This window comes from Strix aluco, chromosome W (assembly GCF_031877795.1).
Source record: "Strix aluco isolate bStrAlu1 chromosome W, bStrAlu1.hap1, whole genome shotgun sequence".
NCBI classification, from domain to species: domain Eukaryota; kingdom Metazoa; phylum Chordata; class Aves; order Strigiformes; family Strigidae; genus Strix; species Strix aluco.
Genome location: NC_133970.1, coordinates 111,531 through 135,034, shown reverse-complemented (window position 1 = coordinate 135,034; position 23,504 = coordinate 111,531). Strand labels below are relative to the sequence as shown.

The 23,504-nt window shown below is 43.0% G+C and overlaps 1 protein-coding gene and 1 long non-coding RNA gene across 6 annotated transcripts in view; one reads left to right on the top strand and one right to left on the bottom strand.

Annotated features, from left to right (window-relative positions):
* Positions 1–11,134, bottom strand: part of LOC141917575 (uncharacterized) — a 34,846-nt gene extending 23,712 nt beyond the window's left edge. For both annotated transcript variants that reach the window (XR_012621362.1, XR_012621361.1), the window contains exons 1-2: positions 10,799–11,134; positions 10,562–10,723 (exon numbers count right to left, since the gene is read on the bottom strand). This is a non-coding gene — a long non-coding RNA (uncharacterized LOC141917575). The remainder of the gene's footprint in view (positions 1–10,561; positions 10,724–10,798) is intronic.
* Positions 11,135–11,388: 254 nt separating this feature from the next.
* Positions 11,389–23,504, top strand: part of LOC141917572 (protein ERGIC-53-like) — a 27,012-nt gene continuing 14,896 nt past the window's right edge. The window contains exons 1-8 of one of the 4 annotated variants that reach the window (XM_074810887.1): positions 11,389–11,663; positions 13,073–13,227; positions 13,317–13,424; positions 16,575–16,636; positions 17,361–17,460; positions 21,362–21,485; positions 21,858–21,916; positions 22,522–22,654. In XM_074810887.1, coding sequence (XP_074666988.1) covers positions 11,450–11,663; positions 13,073–13,227; positions 13,317–13,424; positions 16,575–16,636; positions 17,361–17,460; positions 21,362–21,485; positions 21,858–21,916; positions 22,522–22,654 — 955 coding nt within the window. In that variant the 5' untranslated portion in view covers positions 11,389–11,449. The remainder of the gene's footprint in view (positions 11,664–13,072; positions 13,228–13,316; positions 13,425–16,574; positions 16,637–17,360; positions 17,461–21,361; positions 21,486–21,857; positions 21,917–22,521; positions 22,655–23,504) is intronic. The other 3 variants (XM_074810888.1, XM_074810886.1, XM_074810885.1) reach the window with 3 other exon arrangements.

The following is a 23,504-nucleotide window of genomic DNA, read 5'->3' as shown; positions in this document are numbered from 1 at the left end:
TGTATCCTATCGCTGGCACCAGAGAGAGATCAGCAGCTCCCCCTCTGTGGCCCCCCTTGTAGGCTGTGATGAGGGCACCCCTCAGCCTTCTCTCCAGGCTGAACAAACCAAGTGACCTCAGCCACTTCTCATCTCAAGGCCCTCGAGACTTTTCACCATCTTGGTCGCTCTCCTCTGGACACACTCTGCTAGTCTGATGTCCTTCTTATACTGAGGTGCCCCAAACTGCACACAGTATTTGAGGTGAGGCTGCACCAGTGCAGTGTAGAGTGGGACAATCACCTCCCTCGACACACCTACTGGCTTCCCTTAGTCAACTAGATGGATGACCTTGTCATAAAAGGAAATTAAGTTGGTTAAGCAGGACTTTCCCCTTGTGACCCTGTGCTGGCTACAACCAATGACTGCATTGTCTTTCAAGTGTTTTTCCATAACTTCCAGAATAACCTTCTCCATAATTTTACCAGGCACTGAAGTGAGACTGACAGGCCTGTAACTACCAAGGTTTTCCTTCTTTCCTTTCTTGAAAACTGGGACAACATTTGCCAGCTTCCAGTTGACTGGGACCTCTCCAGAGTCCCAAGACCATTGAAAAACAATGGAGAGAGGTCCCATGATGATATTGGACAGCTCTTTCAGTACCCTGGGATGAATCCCATGAGCTGCTGTCCCACTCTGCTTGCCCCTTGGGGATCAAAAAGAATTCTTGCATGGTGAGATATTCTCACCAATTTCCAGTGGACATTTATGAAAGCTAAAACTATCAAAATAGTACTTGCTACTGTGGGGCTTCTACAGGCCAAATTTAGATTAAGTCATTTGATTTTCCAAACATGTTAAGCTCTCCGCAGTTCATTTATTCATGTTTGTGGATTCAGACACCCAATTTATGCATCCTTTTGAAATCTAGCCTCTTAACTAAGTGCGCTGTAAAAGGACTAATGCCTTTCATTAATTGATGACTATGCATTATTTCTAAGGTTTAGACTTGATCTGGGAATAATAATTAGCAAATTGTGTCTCCTGAAAAAAATTTATCTGTGACAGCATCCGCGAATTGGTGGCTGAGAAGGAGGTGCCTTGCCTTTATTTCATACTCATGTCATTTGGTTAACTAATCTGATACTTATTTTGGGAACTGGAGCAAATATGAACATAAAGCTGTCTGCACAGTGAAAAGCATTTACTTCCTTTACTATGGAGTGCCAGCATCAGCAGTATTTCCTTAAGAAAAGTGAAAAAAAGAAGGCTGCAATCATTTAAGAATCAAGAGCTTGCTGAATAATAACTGATACCTACATGAAAGCTACAAGGCCTCACCATAACCTGTTTGTGCATTTCCCACCACTTGATTTGTGGAGTGTCTGAATTAATCCCAAGGTTCATTTGTTACCCTTGGTAAAATTTTGGCTGGTACACCTGCCAGATCAAATGCTGAACTGAATCAGGTTAAGCTAACTGTTTTCTTTATACCTAAATTTTCTGGTGGTGTTGAGATTCTAAGACAGCCTCAGTACACTAATATGACTTAGAGAAGACAGGTACCAAAATTACTTTCCAGCCCAAGCTCTGTTAAGTCAGGCAGGTTATTTTCATTTGTTCCGTACCAAGATAAATTCATAGCAGAGAACCTCCAAGCGATCTTTGGCACAGCTGAAAGCTTTACTTGGGCTTGCTCAGCAGTCATCTGCAATAGAGTAACACACACCACAACAATGTGTGGGAGAGGATTCACAGCCCAGAGGTGGGCCACAGAGTATTTCCTGAAACAAAACAGCCTCATTGTACTGTTTGAATCAGGATACTTCATTCTAGAAACTCTGGTGTTAGTCCAGACTGGGGGAACCACGGACCTAGCATGACTGTTGGGTTTTCCAAGCTCTGGATGAACTTTTTGTTGATTTACTTAAGACTTTTACAGTTACCTTTGATTCTTTGCAATCAAAATAACCTGAAAAATTATGTTCTTTGTCCCGGTCTGTACAGTGTTTTCACAAGCAGTCAAATTATTACTTCCAACACTGCTCAAGTCCTTTAACTGTAGTGGTAAAAACACTTGAGGAATTAAATACTGTTGTGAGTTCTTTAGCCTGGAAGTGTGAAATATGAAGAATAAAGCAGAGCAACGGCTATCACAGGAAGCAGGTGGGAAGGAAAGAAGAAATTCTGAGAGATTATCTGTCCTGCCCAGCACCAGGCAGCACAGAAGCTGCTCCTAAAATGGCTTGTGCAGAGATGCTTTGGCCTTGTCGGCACTCTCTCCAGGGACAGTTGGAACAAATGCAAAATGTCCACTAATATCTAGCATAAATTCTCCTTGCCGCTGTTTAACCCGTTAATTATTTAAGGCCATTACATTTTTTTCCAGCTGCCTGTGGACACAGAAGGTAAATTCCCTTCTGTTTTTTGTTGTTAGTGGTTTTTTGGAGGGTTTTAACAAGAAGTTTTAGGCTTGAATGGCTGTGCTGTCCTTTCTTCCACCTGATCTCTGCTGATATAAGAAGTCTGCCTTTCCTGACTGTTTTCCAGATCTTCCCTCATTCCGGTGCTATCCTTTGGTCACACTTTTCTGTGAGCAACAGTACACGTAACACTCACTGCAGACTCAAACTGTCCCAAACAGCTGTCATCACAGCTTGTCAGCTCACCTTCACTTCACTGTCGAAAGTTCTACAGTGCATGTTTGAGAGAGCACAGGGTCTAAATTCCCCCAGGGCAAGCAGAGGTGGTCTAATGCAAAATGGCCTGCTTTTATGCCAAAGCTGTACATAAAAAACCCATGATGTCATCTGGTTGTAGCAGAAAGTAGAGGCGCATGTCTGGTTTAAAGAAAGCTTTGAAAAACACCTGTGCAATTCTTTCTTTCACAGATCACAAGGGATAGGTATGGTACAACTGAACTGAGAAAGCATTTAATAGCTAATGGGTCATTCCTACTCTTTGTACTCTATAATATTTCTGTTCTGCTGCTTTATATCACAATAATCGGATTCCCAAATTTTTTTTTACATTATGCAATGCCTGCATGAGAGAATGTTAACTTATTTGCTTGTTAAAAAAGCCTCTTCCACTGGAAACTTTGTATATTTTCATAGGAATAAAAGCAGGTGAGAAAAGAAATTTCTGAAATTAGGGGGATTCATTTTAAATAAGACAGAAATCTGAAAATTACTCTGAAATTGAAAAGAAAAAATTGCTTTGTTTTTATAAAGCTAAAAATACGGAATCTCTATAGTGTTCTTTTGGTTAATAAATTACATTAAAATCCTATACATATGGATAATATTGTATCAAAATGAAAGACATAAAAGTCAAAATATCCTATTTTGAAATGTTACAGCACTAAAAGATGTTTTGCCATCTAGTGAAGTAAGTCAGATTATTCTTCCCATCATTCAAACTCTAGCTGAAATAAATTACCTTGAAAAAAATACTGTTTTGACAATACAATGTTTTTTTTCCACATAAATCCTGTTTTGAAATGCTTTGATTACCTCCAGGTGAAAAATATCTTGCTTCCCCTGAGTCTACTGCCATGTTTGTACATAGGGTCATTGCTTCCTTCAGAGACAGATTAGTCGTAAGTATTGAAAACAAATAAAAAAATTCCATCCAACTCTGCAAGCTGCACAGGCTTACAGGTTAGTCAGACATCTTAGAGATAAATTCAACTCCCTGAAAAATCAGGTATGGCTTCTGGATGAGTCGGTGGGGGCTGCACCTCCCTTGATTAGCTCTGAAAGTTGCTATTGTAGAGCCCCAGTTTGGAGGTGTGCATCTGGGAGTTTTTAAACAGAGCAGGAAGAAAAGCAAAGAAGCTCTTCCTGGTGCCAGCAACATGTCGTCACGGAGTTATGGGAGCACAGCCTTTATTTGTCAAAGCCTGCTGATTATCAGGGAGAGTGGATGGAGACCGAGCCTACGCACTGTCTGTAAAGCGTCAAAATTAAGGTTATGAGATTTGCAGCAAAAGCAAACCCCCTGCAAGATTTAATTTTTAAAATATGAACATGTTTTAATAAATCTGCTTATGTTTGCTACGTATGAGCTGCTTGGACATTTTAGCCGTGTCCATGATGTTTGTGTGTTTGCTCTGTCAAATCTTCCACGAAGATTATTTCCCAGAGCCTACTGTGTTACATCCTGAGCTCCTGGAAGCCTAGTGTCTTGCTTTTCAGAGTGCTAAATCCATCAGGCTGATTTCATCCTGATAGTGTTACACAGGTAGTAACCTCTGTCAGGACTAACCTCAGGAAGAAACGAACGTCTAGCACGGAGTGCACGTGTTAGCAACGGCAGCTTACGCAAACACTGACAGCTTCACACTGAGAAGCCATAAAATCCATGAATGATGACTAAAGTAATTTTAGCTTAAAAAAAGAATGAGGTTTGTCAAGCGTCATTGTTTTGGACTTCTTGTGACCTCACTTAGCAGAATGGTGCCACTGCCTGTAACCTTTGTCTCCAGTATTTTCAGCGATAACTAGCTTTGTAGGCATTTGTTTTCTATCATCAAATCATTAAATGGTAATGCAATTGTTAGTTTCATTTCCCCAGTTCTAATACATTTTGCAGCCAGTAACCATTCCCAGTTCATTAACTGACTGACCTCAGCATTAACACCCCCTCTGCTACGGTTGCCTTGGAAACAAAGCTTCCTGTGCGTAATCCAAGCTTATCTAGCTCTTTATCCTACATGTGACCCTTAATTACTTGCTAAATTAGAATGGTTTTCTGAAAATCACAAGAGGAGGTTAATATGTTCTTCCAGAGCTGGTCAAGCTAAGATGACACTAAATTCACAGGGAATTCAAATTACATGATCCCTGAAGGCGTCTCTTTCAGAAGGAAGATGAACTTTCCCAATGGGAGGCAGTGTGCCATGATAATGCTCCTGTCACTCACTTTCCTTGCCCTGCTTGTCCAGCTACAGCTTAATCCAGTATGAACAATGTAGTAAGTAAATATCAGGTTGATTAATTATGGTGCAAGATTCAGTAACCACTTGTCTTCTGTAATTAACATTGTAATTGAAATTAAGTAATATACTTTATATACAGATTTCTGGACTAGGAGGAGGAAGGGAGAATCCTCAAGGCTGCAAGAGGGAAAATTAAGAAAATAATAACAGGAGTCAAAATACTAATTTTCTCTTTAAAATTGTGGCACATTTTAAGAAACTCTTCAGTCAAAAAGAAAAATTATTCCTTCCAGATGTCTCACAGTAGAGATGAAATCGGGTTGGTTTGTCAAAATATTGCTTACAATTTCTGAAAATACACCTTTCCTTCACCGATTTGATAAATGGGAATTGTAAGAAAAGGTGATGCTCTCTAGAATGCCCAGTGATTTTCCTCTCCATGGTTTCCAGTGGCCCATTACTTAAAGGAGAGTCTTTTGCTTACGTGAAGAGCTTTATAAAGCTGTGCTAAGGCTAAAATGGTATCGCATGGAGTCAGAGAAAACCAAAACCAAAACCCCTCGTGTCCCTGTTGGAGAACACAGGCAAGGCTCAAGTATCTCCTCAGTAGAGCCAAAAATGGGACTAGTGCCCTAGTGCCATTTACCTCTCCTCACTGTCTGCGGCTGGCCCAGCCCTCAGCGCTTCTGCCTCAGTCCAAGCTTGACTTAGCCACGCGATCTCATTTGTAGAGCTGCTCTGAGGGCGACTTTCCCAGGGGAGGCACTCTTGTCTTGTGTACCCTGTTGACAGGGCATAATCTACCTTGGCAGACCAGCACCGACTCGTTCACAAGCAGCACTTACAAGTTGCTTGCATGTCCTCCATCTTTTTTTGACGTAACACATGAGGTAAATTTTGCATTGGTTTTATACTGTTATCTAAATCCATAATTACTGTCTTATTACCTTACATGTGGGGCACTGTCATATTTCTGGAAATAAGTCTATGGATGTGTGAGTACTTTATCTCTCAGCTCTCAATGTGCTCTGGGAAATGCTCTGGATCTCAGGCTGCTCTGAGGATGCAGTACTGTTTACTTTGCTGCCTTTAAGATAGTCTGTGTTAAGCTTGCAACCTGTCTAGGAAATCTCATCGGTCCTGCAGGCAAAACCCCAACAGAGAAGGATCCTTAATCACCATCTGACGATAATAGACATGTACCCTTCGGACAAATGCTGTCTGTGCTGTCTATCTGTGCCTATCTTTGTGGTTCCTCTTCACGCTGTGCATCTGGGTGAATGTGCCAGGTCAGCTGTTTGCCACAATTGCCTTGCGGAAATACCTTTTCTTTTGCAGGTCTCCAGGGAGCAGCACTCTGTGTCAGTAAGCTACTGGAATGCCTCAGTTTCACAGAGCTCACTGGAACAACATGATTTAGTGGTTCTTTTCCATCTCACACGCATACTGCCTCTCCACTGAGCAGCAGCACACTTGTGGCCTTGCAGATCCATTTTCCCATACAGATGTCACAGAAAAGGAGGAGAAAGGCAGCTTGAGGTTGGCAAAAACACCAGTCCTGGAGCAAGCAGCTGTCATCTTTAGGCCCTCCAAAAGCTCATGCTTCTGAACATTACTGTCCGTGGTAAGAATCCCTGGGTTCTCTGTTCTGGAGATGTCAACATCTAGATCATTACCGATGTAGCGTTTTCACCAGGAGTCTAACGTCCGGTTTAGCAATTACAGGTTTCTCCTAGCTGGTCACAGTTTCTTTCCACACAGCATTTAATTCACTACACATAAATTTAAGCACAGCCAATGCAAAGCCCACAGTCTGTTTCCACATGCCCCTAGCTATTGTGAAACATACACCAGTTTGGGTCTGTATACGAATGCTTGCCTTCATGGATATACGTAAAACTCACGGACTAACCATTAAGATGGGAAGAGACTAGTCAGGTAAGTGCAGTCTACCAGTTGTACTGCGAATTTGGTGTAAGACATATTTGTATTTTACACTTCACAGATACTGTCACCCACATTTCTGCTCAGAATTCCTAAATTCAACACAAGATACCTCAGAATTTTATTAGCATGATAAGCAACGGTTCCCCCAATGCTTTTTAGAAAGACTTCACTGTGGCCTCATTTGTTTTCTCCCTTTTCTTTCCTCTGCCCCCTTCCAACGTGGTCTTGTTAGTGTTTCCAAATGCTCACATTGGAGGCTTGGAGACAGATTCATAGGTACTGTATATCCACAAGGTCTTTGACTTCCCTGCTGAGGCCTTTGGAAAATATGATGGCATTCTTCTAAAAATAATGACAGAGGAACAATACCATCTATTGCTTGGCAGGATCTGAGACAGTTAAAGTATTTAATTCATTATGATTATACAGAATGTATCATCCTGCCAGTGGATCCCTGCCCAAGGAAGTATCCTATGAAGATGCATTCTAGATGTGTGAGAGATTAGCAAGAGCTAAGCAAGAAGATATTCACGTGTTCTTTGGTGTTTCTGCTGAAACTTCCAGCAAATACGAATATGCTTTTCTGAGTGAGCATCCATCCATTGGTAACTGGACTGAGGGTGGCAAATATCTTCTCAAACAGAGAAAGCTGTCAGTCCCTGCTAAGCCAAATAGGTTTCAGGCCAGTAAGCCATTTTCTGTTCTCTCTTTGCTGAACCATCACCTCCCTGTTACTGTATTTGAACTCAAGTGTAATCTTCAGGACAGAATTCAAGAGAGTTCTTACAAATAGGAAACATTTTTTGTTTCCTATAGTGAGCTCATATAGTCAAAACAACTTGTCTCAGCTGCTAATTTCTATAATTTGGGAGTCTCTGGATGTTTTCCTGTGTGTCACAGTGGATTGCAGGGCAGCTTTCCATGCCTGGAAAGAAGACTTTTAAAGGAGTGAGTTTCCATTTTCAAAGGAGGTTTTAAAAATCCTCATGCACAATTGCCAATCCAGCCTTGTAACCATGATAAAATCTTTGGATGCCATCCAGATTCTTGAAAGCCACCTAGGTTTTCATGTGAGCACACACACACACAAATACGCACACACCCTTTCTCCCTCCCTCAGAGTGTTAGACTTCATACATTTCATCTTCACTGAAAAAAAACACCTTATTATCAGGACTGGGGAGCCCTATGACATTTGGGGGTGGGAGGAGGCTTTCCAAGCATTTTGAATATTTTTTTCCAACTCTTTTGATTTCCCTGAGAACATAGGGAGCATTTCAAGACATCAACCTCAGATATCCACCCTTCCCTTACTTCAGTCTCTACATTCAAGGTATGGGGAATTACAGAGATGGAAAACTGGATTATTGATGTTCATTCACCTGCCCCCTCCCTTCCAGCCCCCTATAACACTAGGAACGAGGAAATCATCTTCCTTCTTCCTTTGGAGAAGGGTCAGTTCAGAAACGTGGGCCTGACCTTCACATTCATTGCGGGAACCTCATGACTACCACAAGAAATTAGACCCCAACTAACCTCAGCTAACGGTTACACTGGCCCAGCTTCACATGTATGTGCAACTTTAACCTGCAAAAACCTCTTTTGGTAAGTTTACTGATAATTTATGCTGCTAAAGATGGCTTTCATGCATTAGTAGGAGCCCTTTGTGCTGGTATGAATTGTGCACGGTATTGTGCATTCTATAGAAAAATCGGGAGTGCAGTACCTTTGCAGACGGTACGATGATAAACAGGTCCACGTTAACAGACCATCGTACAAACTGCAACGCACGCCTGCAGAACTGGCCTGCCAAGAGGTACCTCTGGCAGAGACTGCATCCTCTGAGATGGAGTTACCTCGGTGAGACCACAGCGATCTTGACAGCAGGTGCTGCAACCAACATGTGCTTTCATGAAGACTCTTCATGCAGTTTGCACTGCTGCGGGGCTTCTCAGAATGGTTACACAGTTACACGCATGTTCACGTGTGCAGGCCAAACCTCCCTGGCACCAAGAGGGACGAGAGTTTATCCGTGTAAGTGCAAGGGCCACAAAGGGAAGAGATGAAGAAAACTGGTCATTTGCTCTCTTTTTAAATCAAGTATTTTGAAGTATGTTTAAAATATATATTTACACATGTGCGAGTTTGTATGTGCACATATACATATGCTCATGCAGTTTGATTACTTCATTTTCTTCTTCAACTGAGGGAAACGAGTAGCTGAACTGAGAGTTACTGCGGTGAAGAGGAGCCATTCAGTACAGAGTGTTATACAAACTGAGTGGAGTTCTCCTTTTTGACACTAAGGTAATTAAGAAATAACTGTATGAGGATGTAGGAAATCCTGCTCCTTCACTGTGGACTGCTGTCAACTTACTCTGGAGTTCTGTAAGCTCTGTGACAGTTATGAAACAACCATGAAATATTACATAAAACAAAGGGGCACAACCAGTCAAATGACAGACGAGATGATCGCAAGAGTGATATAGGCAAAAGTAACTGCATAATGTTCTATTTTACCAACTAATAAGTTGAGACAATTTACTATAACATCATAAAGTTACGCGGTACAGCGTCTGTTTTCGTAAATCATGTATTGCTTCTATGCTAGTGCCTCTACGTGGCAGAATTTCAGACCTGCTTACATGTGTGGGTGAGTGCGTAAGAGAGAGATTTGTTTCAAGGCTAGTGCTTTTGGTTTTCTAGTCTCTTTTGGTGTGGTTCAGTTACTTTATTGGCATGGTAAGTTCCAAGATTACTGCCAAATGTATGAAGTAGACAGGATAGGGCTTCATGCTGTTCTGTTTGGATCTCTGATGCCTACATCATTTTATCCTCCTGAAGTAATTGCAGCATACTATATTGCTCCACTGTTGTAGAATTCTACCTGAAAAAATATTTTCTAGATCTTTAAGGAACAGAAAAACAGCTGAGTTTGCTGTGTCTAGTTAGCTGCCAAGAGACTCCCAATTCCCTTAACATCTCCCACAGATGTACTCTAAAAAGCCAAAATATATTCTTATTTAGAGGTTTAGAATATAGTTGGATGGAAGACACTACACATGAACATCAAGTACTTCTTTCTCTACATTAACAAGTATTAACTTACCAAGAATACTCAAGATACTTATATAAGTTCTTCTAAAATTTATCTCAGAAATATTTTGCTTGCACGTCTCATCTGATCAATATATTTGCTTAATCCTTTGTGTAACTGAGGAGGATAATGTACCTTTCCCAGTGAATATGTAAGGTTTTATTTTCATCCATGCTGAAGTAGATATGTGCCATTTTAAAAAAAAAAACTTAATCTCTCCTGAATGACTTCAGGATCATCCTCCTCTTTAGCAGGCTCTGAACCTACTTACTCTTAAATTGCTCATACTCACAGATTAGGTAAGAGAAACAGAAGGGATGTCAGAAACAAATGGACACGAAAAAGGTAGAACAAAACACAAGGGTGGAAAGAAACTGAAAAAACCCACTCCTGATAATTATTTTCTTCTGGAATGAAGCTGTAAGACAGAGTGATAGACAGTATTTAAGAATGAAAAAGTAAGTTCTGTTGGTTCAGTCACGGATTTAACAAGGGCACACTCTGGTCAGTGGACTGCTGCTCCAGTCATACAAAGCTGACACCTGCCCCTGCTCTGTGATGCTGCACACTGACAAAAAAACATCTGTATTTCTCACCTTTATAAATCTGACCCTCTCTGCAGCAGTGTCCGGATCACTAACCGACTCTCACCACTGTCAGCTCGCATAATCGAGGGTGTCACCAAACGTTGCCTTTGCTGACTTCCATGGAAGAAGGTTGGTGGTGTTATTTTGCGCAGGACTTCGACTACTCTAAAACTGAACAGACAGAGCCCGTGTAAGTGGAATCTTTGCTCAGGAAATAATACTGAGGGAAAAGAACAGGTTATTTACCCTTCAAACACTCTGCAGACTGTTACTGGCCTGCAGCGTGCACGAGGCCGCAGTGAGGAGCGCGAGGGCCGCCGGAGGGTCGCCGGGCCCCGCTGCCAGCGGAGAGGAAGGCCCCGGCCCGCTGCGCACCGCCACAGCCGCGGCACGGCGGGGTCTGGCGGGCACCCCTGAGGGGGCAGAGAACGGCCTCGGCAGCGCCGCTGCCCCGGCGGCACACCGCGCACCCGCGGCTGCTCGGAACCGCTACCGGAACCGCCACCGGCCCGCTGCCTCCCGGCGGCCCAGCCGCGGGCTCTGCGGGACCCCCGGGCCCCCCCGGTGTCAGGGCCCCGCCACCCCGGGGCCCCGCAGCGCGCCCCCACAGCGCCGAGCGGAGCGCGGGAGGGGGCGGAGCCGCGGCCCGGCCCGCTCCACCCACACGCGGCCCCTCCCACCGCCCCCCGGCCCGCCCCTCCGGCCCGGGGCCCCCGCCGGCGGGGCGGGGGGGGGTGCTACCGCCCCCTTGGGCCACGGGCTGGGGGCGAGCCCAGGCCCGGGCCCAGCCCTAGGCCCGGCCCAGCCCCGCCGCCCTGCCCTTTGCCCGGCCCCCGCGCTCGGCCAATCGGGCGGCGCCCTGTTGGCTGTGCCCGGCGTCCCGCAGCACGGGCCAAGATGGCGGCGCGCGCGCAGCGGGGCGGCCTGGCGGCGGCCCTCCTCACCGGCGTCCTGCTCGCCTCCGGCTGCTGGCCGCTGGCCCTCGGGCAGGCGGCGGCGGAGGGCGCGGCGGCAGCCCAGCCGCACCGCCGCTTCGAGTACAAGTACAGCTTCAAGGGGCCGCACCTGGTGCAGGCGGATGGGACGGTGCCGTTCTGGGTGCACACGGGCAGTAAGTGCCGGGCGGCGGAGCGCGAGCGGGGTCGGGTCGCGCCATTTTCCTGCCCCCCTCGTTACCTGAGGAAAAGGCGCGGGAGGGAGCGGCCGCCGGCCGTGGGGCTGAGGGGCGCGGTGGAGGCGGCCGCGGTCGGCGGGACCACCCGGCCTCGTCTGGTTCCGGGGCCCGCCGAGGCGGCGGGGGGGCCACCGAGGCCCTTGTGGGAGCCGAGAGGGAGAGGAGCCGGACTCGGCCCCGCGCCTCCCGCCCCCTCCGGAGGGCCCGGCGTCCTCCGCGCCCGCGGGGCCGTGTCCTGCGGATTTCCAGGTAGCTCCCGCGGCCCGGAGGAGACCCTGTGGTAGAGGTAAAATGGAAACACGGCCCCCCCGGCGCCTCCGACGTGCGGTGCGGAGCTACCTGTGACCTTTCTCACGGTGTGGTAGCTCCGTGCTGTGAGGAGGTGGCTCAGGTCCGAAACCCCGCTTTGTGGAGTGATGATGTGTCACTCGGTCAGCGCGAAAGTCGGCCTCGAGCCTGTGGTGTGCCAGAGACAGGCTGCGGGTGCTCTCTATGGCTAGAAATCCTAGGGAATTTCATAATATAGAAGCTTGAAATGGAAACTACCTTGGCAAATATGGCTTTATTGAGCGTAGTTTATGCAATTTCTGTATCCTCTGCAGTATGGGTTAAGAATTTGATTGTACTCAAAAAGGTGTATAGTCTTCTGTAAGGCCCCCCCCTTACTGATATTTACTGTACATGAGGTTCTACCTTAGTATAGTTTCTCTGTAGTAAATTCTGCTGTGGGGATTTTTTTTTTTGACAGTGTTTAGTTTATATTGGTTAATTCGTGAGTGATAATTTTTGATTCTTGACATTATGCTACACGTGACATGAAGGAAGCTGTCTATAGATGAGCTTTTTTCCTGCCTTTTGAAGCAGATAATCACAAAAATAAATGTTACTTAGCAACAAGTGAATGAATCTCTCTCCTTTTAAACTATTAAATAGAAGATTAAAACATCTGTTTTTAAAAAGCAGAACAGAAATCTGTGATTTGTGAAAAGTTATGTGGGATACAGCAAAAAGCCAATCCTGATTTTTAAAAAAATTATCATTTAATACGTATCTTAACAGCAAGACCAGTGTTCTATTTAAGTTGTACATTGTGGTCCCAAAAGAAAGGGGATTAAGTCTTGTGTAAAGCGGTAGTAATTGAGTTGTTGAAAGTAAAAGCGTGGGGGTTTGGGGGTTTTTTCCTCCCTCTCAAGTGGTTGAGTACTCCATTAAAAATTTATTTTGAAAACTGTTCTCTAGTTGAGTAGGCCAGAAAATTTTGTGGGTTTAGAAGATCTGTTAATTGGCTAGTTAAGCACTTGCAATACTTTTTTCATATATTCAGTGTTGGTTCCTTTCCTTTCTAGATGCCATACCAAGTGCAGATCAGATTCGTATAACAACATCTTTGAAAAGCCAAAGAGGGTCAGTGTGGACAAAAAACAAGTCAATATTTGAATATTGGGAAGTCGAAGTGACCTTCCGAGTTACAGGAAGAGGCCGCATTGGAGCTGATGGATTGGTATGAAGAATTTTATCTAACTGAAAACAAATAGACATGCTTTAAAAAGTGAATCTTGACTTACCACTCTTACTTACTTTCTGTAATAGGCAATCTGGTTTACAGAAGAGCAAGGCTTGGAAGGTCCTGTTTTCGGGGCAGCTGATAAATGGAACGGTGTTGGAATTTTCTTTGATTCCTTTGACAATGATGGAAAGGTTAGTTGGAAGCAAACTCTTCTAGGAAAGATTATAAATTAATTTCCTGCCTGTTTTGTACATATAACTTCGGGAAAAAAAAATGTTATTTTCCTACTCTTACCCCTTCACTTCAAAGGGATAAATTAAAATAGTTAAGTTTCCCTTATAGAATTTGTACTGCTTTCTCCCACTTTTTTTTTTTAAGCTTGAAAGTTGAAGCATAACACGTAATGAATCTCCACTGAACATTGGTTCAAGTGTTAAGTTTGGAGGGAGAATACCGTGGACGTACATACAAGCTGAAATTTGGAATGCCCATGCACAGTTTGAAATGTTGATATGTCTGAAGATGGGTGCTTTGGAAGAGGCATGTTGTACCAAAATATGACACTCTGGAAACACAAATTTCTATGTCTGTCTTCAGAGATGCTCTTTTTCTTGGAACAAATCTGCCTTTAGTTCAGCAGCAAAAATTCTGTAGCAGATGGAGGTGACAGTTGCTGTTTTGAATTTCCAGTTTTCCAGTCCAGAATGATCCTGGGAAACTTTAACAATACATAGTAGGTTGGCTTTGCTTTTTTGGCTTTTCCTGCACTACTTTGGCTTGCTTTTAGATGTTTTAGATATATTTTTGTAGGTGTAAAAGCTTTTTTCCTACAGATGGCTTTTGATGTACAGCAAACTTAATCGTATATAAAAATTGAAAGACTGAAGGTGACATTTATTTTACTTACTAACAATTTTTAAGGGTTTTTTTTTCCTTTTTTTTCTGACTTCTGGCATGAATACGGACACTGGTTAGTTTAGCTGGCTGAAGATGCCATTTACCAAAAATTGCATGTGGACAACGCTGTTTGCCAGAACTTTGATAGCACTGGGATGCTGATCATGATAAGTTTAGTCAGTGTGGTGTGAAACCCTTTTTCAGAAAGTGATGATGTGTCACTTCTAGTCAAAACAGAAGTCTTCCTCATGCCTGTATTGGTCTGACACGTCTTAAAATACTGGAGTTTGTAAGACTTTTTTTAATGACAACCTGTTACTTTCTTCAGTCCCAGTATGGAGAAATTCTTGTTGCTGTTTCAGTGTGTTGGTGCTGTAACTGATCCTCAGCCTAGTATGTTGGCATCCAGAAGTAGACTCCATCTAGTACTGCCAACTCAAAGCACTCTGCGTATGGTGCTGGTTTAAAAACTGCAAAGCCTTTTTCCTCTTCCTTCTAAGGCTCTAGGCACTACTAGAGTTGAATTTTTATTTCCCTGTAGAAGTAGTGACAAGAGCTTTTTAAAAAGAGAAATACAGTTTCCTAGCTCTGAACACCTGAAATTGTAAGAACCACACTAAATGTCACGAGAGTTTATAGCACATCTTTCCTGTGACCTTTGGAGGCAAAAAACAGACGTTACTTGGCACGTTGGGTTCTCTGCTACTTTTGAAGTTCTTGTATGTGCTTGTGTCCAGACATGTTCCCCAGCAGAAATTGGGCCGCCCATCCACCGTTAGCATTGAATACTTCCGTTAGTACCTATCTACTGTACTCTAAAGTAGATTAGACTTGGTTTGCATTCATGAATGCTTTGAAATGGAACTGTTTGTACACACTTTGTGCAGAATATATGCAAGTGTGCTCTGAACTATTTCAATATTACTGTTGTTAAACTGAAATAAGCAGTAAGAAGGTGACACGAAAGTATTCCAGTGGTACTGAGCAGGTAATACTGATGTTGAAGCAATTAAGCTAACCAAATCCCTTGCTGAGAAGTAGAAACACTGGTGTATTCCTCTGTAACAGTTTACCATTCTGTTGTCACAATCTGTGATGAAGGCAAAGAAACGTAGTTTGGTTGTAGTGTTTTTCTGAAGATAAAGGACCGCCCTACCCCACCACTGTGAATTGAGAAGGACATTATTTGTTGAATTTTTGAAGTATGAGTCTTGTTTTCTTTTCTTAAGAGCTGGCAACCTGTGTAGCGGGTCAGTGTATTCCTTTATGTCATGGTTTAACCCTGGTAGGCAGCTAAGCACCACACAGCTGCTTCCTCCCTCCCCTGTAATAGCATGGGGGAGAAAATCAGAAGGGTAAATGAGAAAAATCGTGGGTTGAGATAAGGACAGTTTAATAGGTAAAGCAAAAGCTGCACGCTCAAGCAAAACAAAACAAGGAATTAATACACTACTTCCCATTGCCAGGCAGGTAGGTGTTCAGCTGTCTCCAGGACAGCACGGCTTCATCATTCATAATGATAACTTGGGAAGACAAATGCCATCACTCTGAATGTCCCCCTCCTTCCTCCCCTCCTCCCAGCTGCTATTGCTGAGCGTGACACCATATGATCTGGGATATCCCTTGGTCAGTCGGGGTCAGCTGTCCCCTCACAACTCCTTGTGGACCAAAACTGTCACTGTGTTACCAACACTGTTTTCATCATAAATCCAAAACATAGCCCCCTAAAATATACTGTGAAGAAACCTAACTCTGTCCTAGCCAAAACCAGTACACTTTAGGAGATGATGAATTGAAATGTTGAAGGGTGTAACTTGTGCTGTTGTGAAAACTGGAGTTCACTTCATAAACTCCTGGAGGCAACCAGAATAGCACTGTAAATCTGTTCTGCCATTATCATTTTAGTTTGTACTCATCCTCTAGCAATTTAAATAACTGGGGATGTGTTTAACAGACTTTGTTTAGTCTCTGACAGATAGGTCCTGAGGTTTTTCCAATGAGTGTGACAAGGTCAGTAGGCTGGCAGCATAGTGTCTGGATGTTTTTCCCAGTGTTATGCGGCCAAAGATGGATGTATTAAGTCATGTATTAGTTTCAAGATCTGTATCTTCACTATGTATAAATTTCTCCTATCTGCGAGTAATTGGTTATGTTAATTGGTAATTATGGTAATTGGTAGTATATCCAGGAACTTAATTTATGTGGTTTTTTCACCCCTAACTGTGCAAAGAATGTAGCAGTCTGTTGCAAAACACACAGCATAACACAGTGCTACTCAGCCGTTTCGGTTATGTAGTCCTGAAGTGCAGAAAGAATAAAAACATCTGTGGTGTATCTGTAGTGTAGTGACTTCAGGCGCTTTATCACAGAAGGGCTATCAGTGATGTTACTTATGCTTCATTTTGAATTAAACTATCCCATTTGTTTGTGATTTCTTTTTCTAGAAAAACAATCCTGGAGTGATTGTTGTAGGCAACAACGGAAAACTTCTGTATGACCATCAGAAGTAAGTTTATTTTCAGTGTTAATGATGAATGTTTGCTTTTAAATGATGAGGTGTTACATGAAACTCTTTAATAAACATTATAAAGGTTTCTTTCATATGAAACTTTTTTTGTTTCCTTTACATTTGAGTTTTTCTATTTGTTAAAACACTGTTTTGGCAGTAACAGCACAGAAATTGGTAACTGATGGATATTTAAATGGCCATATGTCTTTGGGATGGGTGAACTCAGATAAATGGAGGTACAGACATTTCATTGCTTATGGGTATCTTCCACACACAGCTAATAACTGACAGAAGTGACTAACTGAAAGCTGATTACCTGTTACTAAAATTAATTGGTTTAATTTTGATTTCTGATTGTTTATTGTCAACACCACAATTGACATTTTGGATTCTCTGAGAAGAGAGGTGTCTAGCTTAGTTGGTGCAGTCCAGACTAGTTTATTACTAGTTTATTTTCATCTTAGTTCACAGGTGTGGGAATATGTCTTAGAAGCAAACAGATCTCCCCATTACTGCATTCTATCTATATTGTGTCCTGTGTAAAGCATCTAGTACTGTTGATCCCAGACTTCAGAGAAGCTCAGTGCAGTTGTGGGACAGCTTTTGAAAAACTTGCATATTGAAAAACTACCATGATGTTGCTTAGTGATACATTGATGCTTTTCTGTCTTAGCTGATAAATCATAAGATATAGTTTTATGCAAGTTGTCTTCTTGCATAGTGATGGTTCCACGCAAGCATTGGCATCCTGTCAGAGGGACTTTCGTAACAAGCCCTATCCTGTTCGAGTAAAGATAACGTACTACCAAAAAACACTGACTGTAAGTACTCTGAAATAATTACTCATGTTTCTCAGCTTTTTAAGTGTGAGATTGTTGCGACTATGTGAAAACCCAAAGACCCCATATGTTAATTCCAGTATTCTTGAAAATGTTGAGCTCTGTAGCAGAAGTTGGAAAGAGGTGCAGTATGTTCGAATGCTAGACGAGTTTTTAGCCACATTAGTGCATCTGTAGTTTTCTGAGCTAATTTGGCAAGTATTGCTGGTTTTTCTGATGTTACTGAGGAGTCAGTCATGCTAAGACATCACATGTGCTCATACCCTTCTGTTGCTGTTGACTTGCCTGTAGAGGTGTCCCAAAGCCAGCATCTGTTCCTCAGCTTCCAAGTGGTTGAGCAGCTCCTTAACTTGAACGGTATTTGTCAAGCTGATCTGAGAGCTGCAGAGGGGTTTGTAGCCGACTGTAAGAGGTTCTTGAAATGTGACTAAAAAAATTGAAGCTTGCTTTTTGACAGTAGATTTAAATTTGCTACTTGAGGCTTCCCACCTCCAAGAAATAGTAGGGCTTTAAAGCAGATAGAAAATCCCTGGTATAAGGGAGTCTTCAAGACTTAAATGCTATTCGGATGATTGTGAATTCCTTCTAGATATGGAGAGAAAAATACTTGTGATGCTGGGTTGCAGCAACTATGAAGTGTGTGTTTCTTGGCTTCTGATTTCTTCTGAAAAGGTGCTATTCATAGGTATTAGCCATAAAACACACAGCTGTTATTTTGTAGTAAAAGTTTCTCTAAAAGTAAACATGAATACACCTAAAAAGGTGGACCTTGTACTGTGTTGTAATGGTAAAAGCTATGTTACTCTTAAACGAAAATCAAATTTCAGGCTCCAAGGCTTCTCTCTTCTTGAATGTACCTGATCCCTGACGCCTTATCTAGGAACTCCTTTGGCCCAAATGTTGCTGCTAACCTTAGCAGTTCTGCAAATGCATCTGTGGAGGAAGAGAGAATTTCTCTAAGCTTAGAATCAACCTAAGAACAGGAAGGAATCAGGCCAAAAATTTGTGTTACCCAGAATGTTATTGGGATGTATACTTTTGATAGACTGGTCAGGGGTTTCTTGAACCAGGGGTGATGCTATTATGCCATGATCAGTTTTAGAATAGAATAATTCAATTTGGAAGGGACCTACAACAATCATCTGGTCCAACTCCTGAGCCCTCCAGGGCTGACCAAAAGTTAAAGCCTGTTGTTAAGGGCATTGTCCAATCGCCTCTTAAACACCGACAGGCCTGGGGCAGCGACCCCTCTCCAGGAAGCCTGTTCCAGGGTTTGACCACCTCTGGGTGAAGAAATGCTTCCTCTCGTCCAGTCTGAATCTACCCAGGCACAGCTTTGAACTATTCCCATGCGTCCTATCGCTGGATACCAGGGAGGAGAGCTCAGCACCTCCTTCTCCACGTGCCCTCCTCAGGAAGCTGTGGAGAGCAACAAGGTCACCCCTCAGCTTCCTTTTCTCCAAGCAAGACAAACCCAGAGTCCTCAGCTACTCCTCACAGGACATGCCTTCCAGCCCTCTCACCAGATTTGTGCCTTTCTCTGCATTTAAGTACACATTCAAGTACCTTAACATCCTTTTTAAAATATACTTGTGCCCAGTGTCACTCTCTCCCAGGTGCAGAATCCAGCGTTTGTTCTTGTTAAATTTCATGCCATTGATGCTTTCTCAATGCTCCAGTCTATCTATATCTGTCTGCAAGGCCTCTTGTCCCTTGAGTCAACAGCACTTCCCAGTTCAGTATCTTCAGTAAACTTACGAAGCGTGCGTTCAACTCCTGCATCCAGATCGTTGATAAAAATGTCAAACAGCCCTGGCCCTGGAGTTGAGCCCTCAGGAGCACTGCTGGTGATGGGTCGCCAGCCAGATGTAGCCCCATTCACTGCAGCACGTTGAGCCCTGCTGTCCATTGGTTCTTCACCGAGTGCACCATGAACCTGTTCATCTCGCAGCTGGACGGCTTGTCCAGAATGATTCTGTGAGGGACAGTATCAAAAGCCTTACTGAAATCCAGAAGAACTCTATCCACCACCTTCCATTCCTACACTAGGTGGATGACCTTGTCGTAGGATATCAGGTTACTTAGACTGGCCTTTCCCTTCGTGAGCCCTGTCTGTGCCTGATGATTGCACTGTTCCTTAGATGCCTTTCAATAGCACTCAATATGATCTTCTCCATAATTTTTGCAGGCACTGAGGTTAGACTAACAGGTCTGTAGTTTCCTACATCTTTCCTCATGCCCTTGTAAGTTGTAATAACATTGGCTAGCTTCTAGTCAGCGGGGACCTCCCCAGACTCCCAAGACTTTTGGTAGATGATTGAGAGGGTTCCTGCTGTAACATCCGCCATCTCCTTCAGTACTCTGGGATGGATCCCATCCAGCTCTGTGGACTTACAAACATCCAGCTGATACAGCTGCTCACTTACAGTTTCTGTGTCCACAAATGGAAAGTCACTGCTTCCCCAGCTATGGTCCTCCAACTCAGAGGACCAGGCAGCCCAAGGTCTATCAGTATTAGTACAGACTAAGGCAAAAAAAGAGTTGAATGCCTCCATCTCTTCTTCATCCCTATTTGTCAGGTAGCCATCTTCAACAAGTATTGGTCCAGTGTTTTCCTTGGACCTCCTCTTGCTATTAACATACTTTAAAAAGCCTTTCTTGTTGTCTGACACAACACTGGCTGGTTTCAACCCTTGTGGAGCTTTGGCCATTTGTGTCTTCTCCCTGCATATGCAAACCACGGCTCTGTAATCTTCTTGCGAAGCCTGACTTTGCTTCCAGAGATCATACAATTTCTTTTTACTCTTGAGTTCCAAGAGGATTCCATGTTCAGCCAAGCTGGTTGCCTGCCCCACTTGCCTGACTTTTGATGCAGCGGGATTGCCTGCTCCTGTGCATGGTTCTTAACAAGAAAAAAAAGAAAAAAGAAAAAAAAAAAGGTGGTTCCATGGACCCCAAGCCCTCAAAAGCAGTTTCTTAGGGGACACTGCTAACTGGCTCTCTGGGTATCTTAAAGTTTGCTGTCTTGAAATCCAGGGTAGCAACTCTGCTGACCTTTTTTTCTCATTACACCGAATATTTTAAACTCTACCATCTCATGATCACTGTGGCCAAGGCAGCCACCTACCATCACACCTCCCATGAGTCTGCCTCTACTCACAAACAAGTCTAGGGGGGCATCTTTCCTAGTTGACTCACTGAGTACTTGTGATGAGAAATTATCTTCATCTTCAGGGATTTCCCAGACTTGCTTGTCACAGCAGTATGGCATTCCCAGTTGATGTCTGGGAGGTTGAAATCTCTCATAGAGACAAGGACTGCTGATCCAGAGATTTCTCCTAATTGCTTACAGAATAGCTCATAGGTGCTCTCATCCTGGATGAGTGATCAGTCGTGGATGCCCACAGGAACATCTGCTTTGTTTTCCATACCCCTAATCGTCACCCAGAGGCTCTCCACCACATCACCTCTAACTGTAAGGGCCGTACAGTCACACCTCTCCACTGCCACCTTGCCTGCGCTGCCTCTCCTGAACAGCCCGTAGTCCTCCATCCCAGCGCTCCAGCTGTGGGACTCCTTTCACAAAGCCTCACTGATGCCAGTAGCATCATAGCTCTGGGAACAGACCAATGCTTCCAGTCTGTCCCGTTCCTTGTACGTGTGTGTCGGTGTACAAGCGTTCCAGGCCTTTTTTTCCTTTTTAAAATAGAAAGCTTATGCATTTTCTTCGTAAAAAATGTCTTTCAGAAAATAAATAGGTTTTGGTTTCTAGTATCAGCTGCTGAATTACCTGATAAGTTGTATTTGTGACCATTACCGTAAACTGACAAAAGCAATTAACACAAATAGATTTATATGGTAAAAATTCTGTTCATCCTTTCAGGTTTTAATTAACAATGGCTTTACTCCGGATAAAGAAGACTATGAATTTTGTGCAAAAGTGGAAGATATGGTATTGCCATCACAAGGATATTTTGGAATATCTGCAGCAACAGGAGGACTTGCAGGTAGCAAATGTTAAAAATTGTGACAAATGATGTGGGGACTTGCAGGGCTTGCAAGAGAGGTGGGGTTTTTTTTACTGCTAGTGTTGATCCGTTATACCAATTTCTGACCATGATGATGTAATTAATCCTCTCCCATTCCCAAATTACTGATATGCTCAGGTGTTCCCTGGCTAGAGCAGGACTTTCAGTTTGTCCCAACAGAGATGTTGCACGGTCTCATGCCCCACTGCATAAACTCTTGAGAGGACTTTGTGTGGACGCTGTTGCCTCAAGATCCTTTGCAAGTGCAAGACTGACTTGGGAAGTGCCAAGATTTGTCATGTGTAGCAGTAGCAATTAACAGTGGTTTTTTGTTCTGTTTGTTGAATACAGATGATCATGATGTCCTGTCTTTTCTGACCTTCCAGTTGACGGAGCCTGGGAAGGAAGTAGTAAGCATCTTTATGCATAATTCGTAAAACATGTTACTGTGTATGTTTTATGTGTAACACCAGATGATGGCATTTCCTCTGAAGTCATTCTTGGCATCCCTGTTTCAGGATTTTGGCATGTAGCTGTGCTGTCATGTGTTTTAGAAAAATGAGACTAATACTGTAATGTTTTGGTAATACTTTAATTAATGTTTTCAAGACCAGAATTGAAGCACACTGAATCAACAAAAATCCTGATGTTAAATCAAAACATGCAGAGAAAACAAACTAAGTAGTACACTTTGTTTGGAAAGTAGACAAATAATCTGTTCTTGCTTTCAACTTCCCATATCTCTAGAACAGTTCTGTACTGCTAAACAGCATCTATCCTTGTAAAACTTGCTTTCTTTTTAATCACAGAAAGTATGCATGTATTGGGGAAAAGCTATGGGTCTCCATAGGAATGTGTGGTTTCTCACTCCAACTTCATATATTAATGTGCTTCACTAATTGTGGTATGTCTTCAAATCTGAAATCTGAACAGCCTTGCTGGAGAAAAAGTTATATAGGAGTGGTGGAGAACATGAAAAAATCTCTCCCCCCACCTCTCTGATAATGTTTTAAAGCCAATACCAGATGCAGAAATTCCTCAAAAAGATAAAGAGAAGTATCAAGAAGAGTTTGAACACTTTCAACAAGAATTGGATAAAAAGAAAGAAGAATTTCAAAAGGACCATCCTGATGTGCAAGGACAGCCAGGCAAGTTATTTGAGAGGGTTTTTTTTTTTTCCAGTTGTCAAGGAAAACATTTGCGTTCTGGGATATTCAGAACGAGGATCTGATACTCTGACTGATCTTACTAAGCTCTTACTGATGTTATTTACTTTATTTAAGAATCTTTGGTCTTTTGTTTGTAAAGTGTTTTCTGAAATATAAAGTCCCTTTTGTCATGCCTGGACTGAGAACAAAACAAACAAACGGAAACATAATGGGAACGATGATACTCTGTATGGAACAGTAGAAGGGAGAGGAGGTCACGCATCCCTCTGTAAAGCGGTGGTTAAGGAAGCATGGCCTTTTTGGTTATTTGAAAATGTGTATGAAAAGTCATCTTCTTGGTTTGTTTCTGCACATTCATAACAAACTTTTTTTCCCATCTTGTTTTATGGATGGTTATGAAAGATGGGCTCATGGACGTGCTGGAACATGTGTGTACTCGGAAAAGCTTTTTCATGCTTGCCTGGTATTAGACACATCTTGAGTTCTGTCAGGTTCAGCGCCATAGCATTAGCTGGCATTCAGGGGTGGTGTCTGGGTTGGCTAACAGCCACCTTTCCAGCTTGATGTTCTTAAAAACCGTGGCCTTAAATTTTGCATTTTAAGCTATTGATAAGAAACTGGCTGGGTAAGGGAGAATTGCCCTTTTCACTATTGATACCATACGTCTGCAGCTCTCAGCAAGCATTGGTTTAAAGGTATTTCAGACTGAACAGCATTTTTCCACTGATTTTTTTAAATGATATTTAATTTAGGAAAATTATAATAATGACTCTCGCTCACTTTTTTTGAGTATTTAGCCAAAATCTTTGGCTTTGATTGGTGGGGGTTT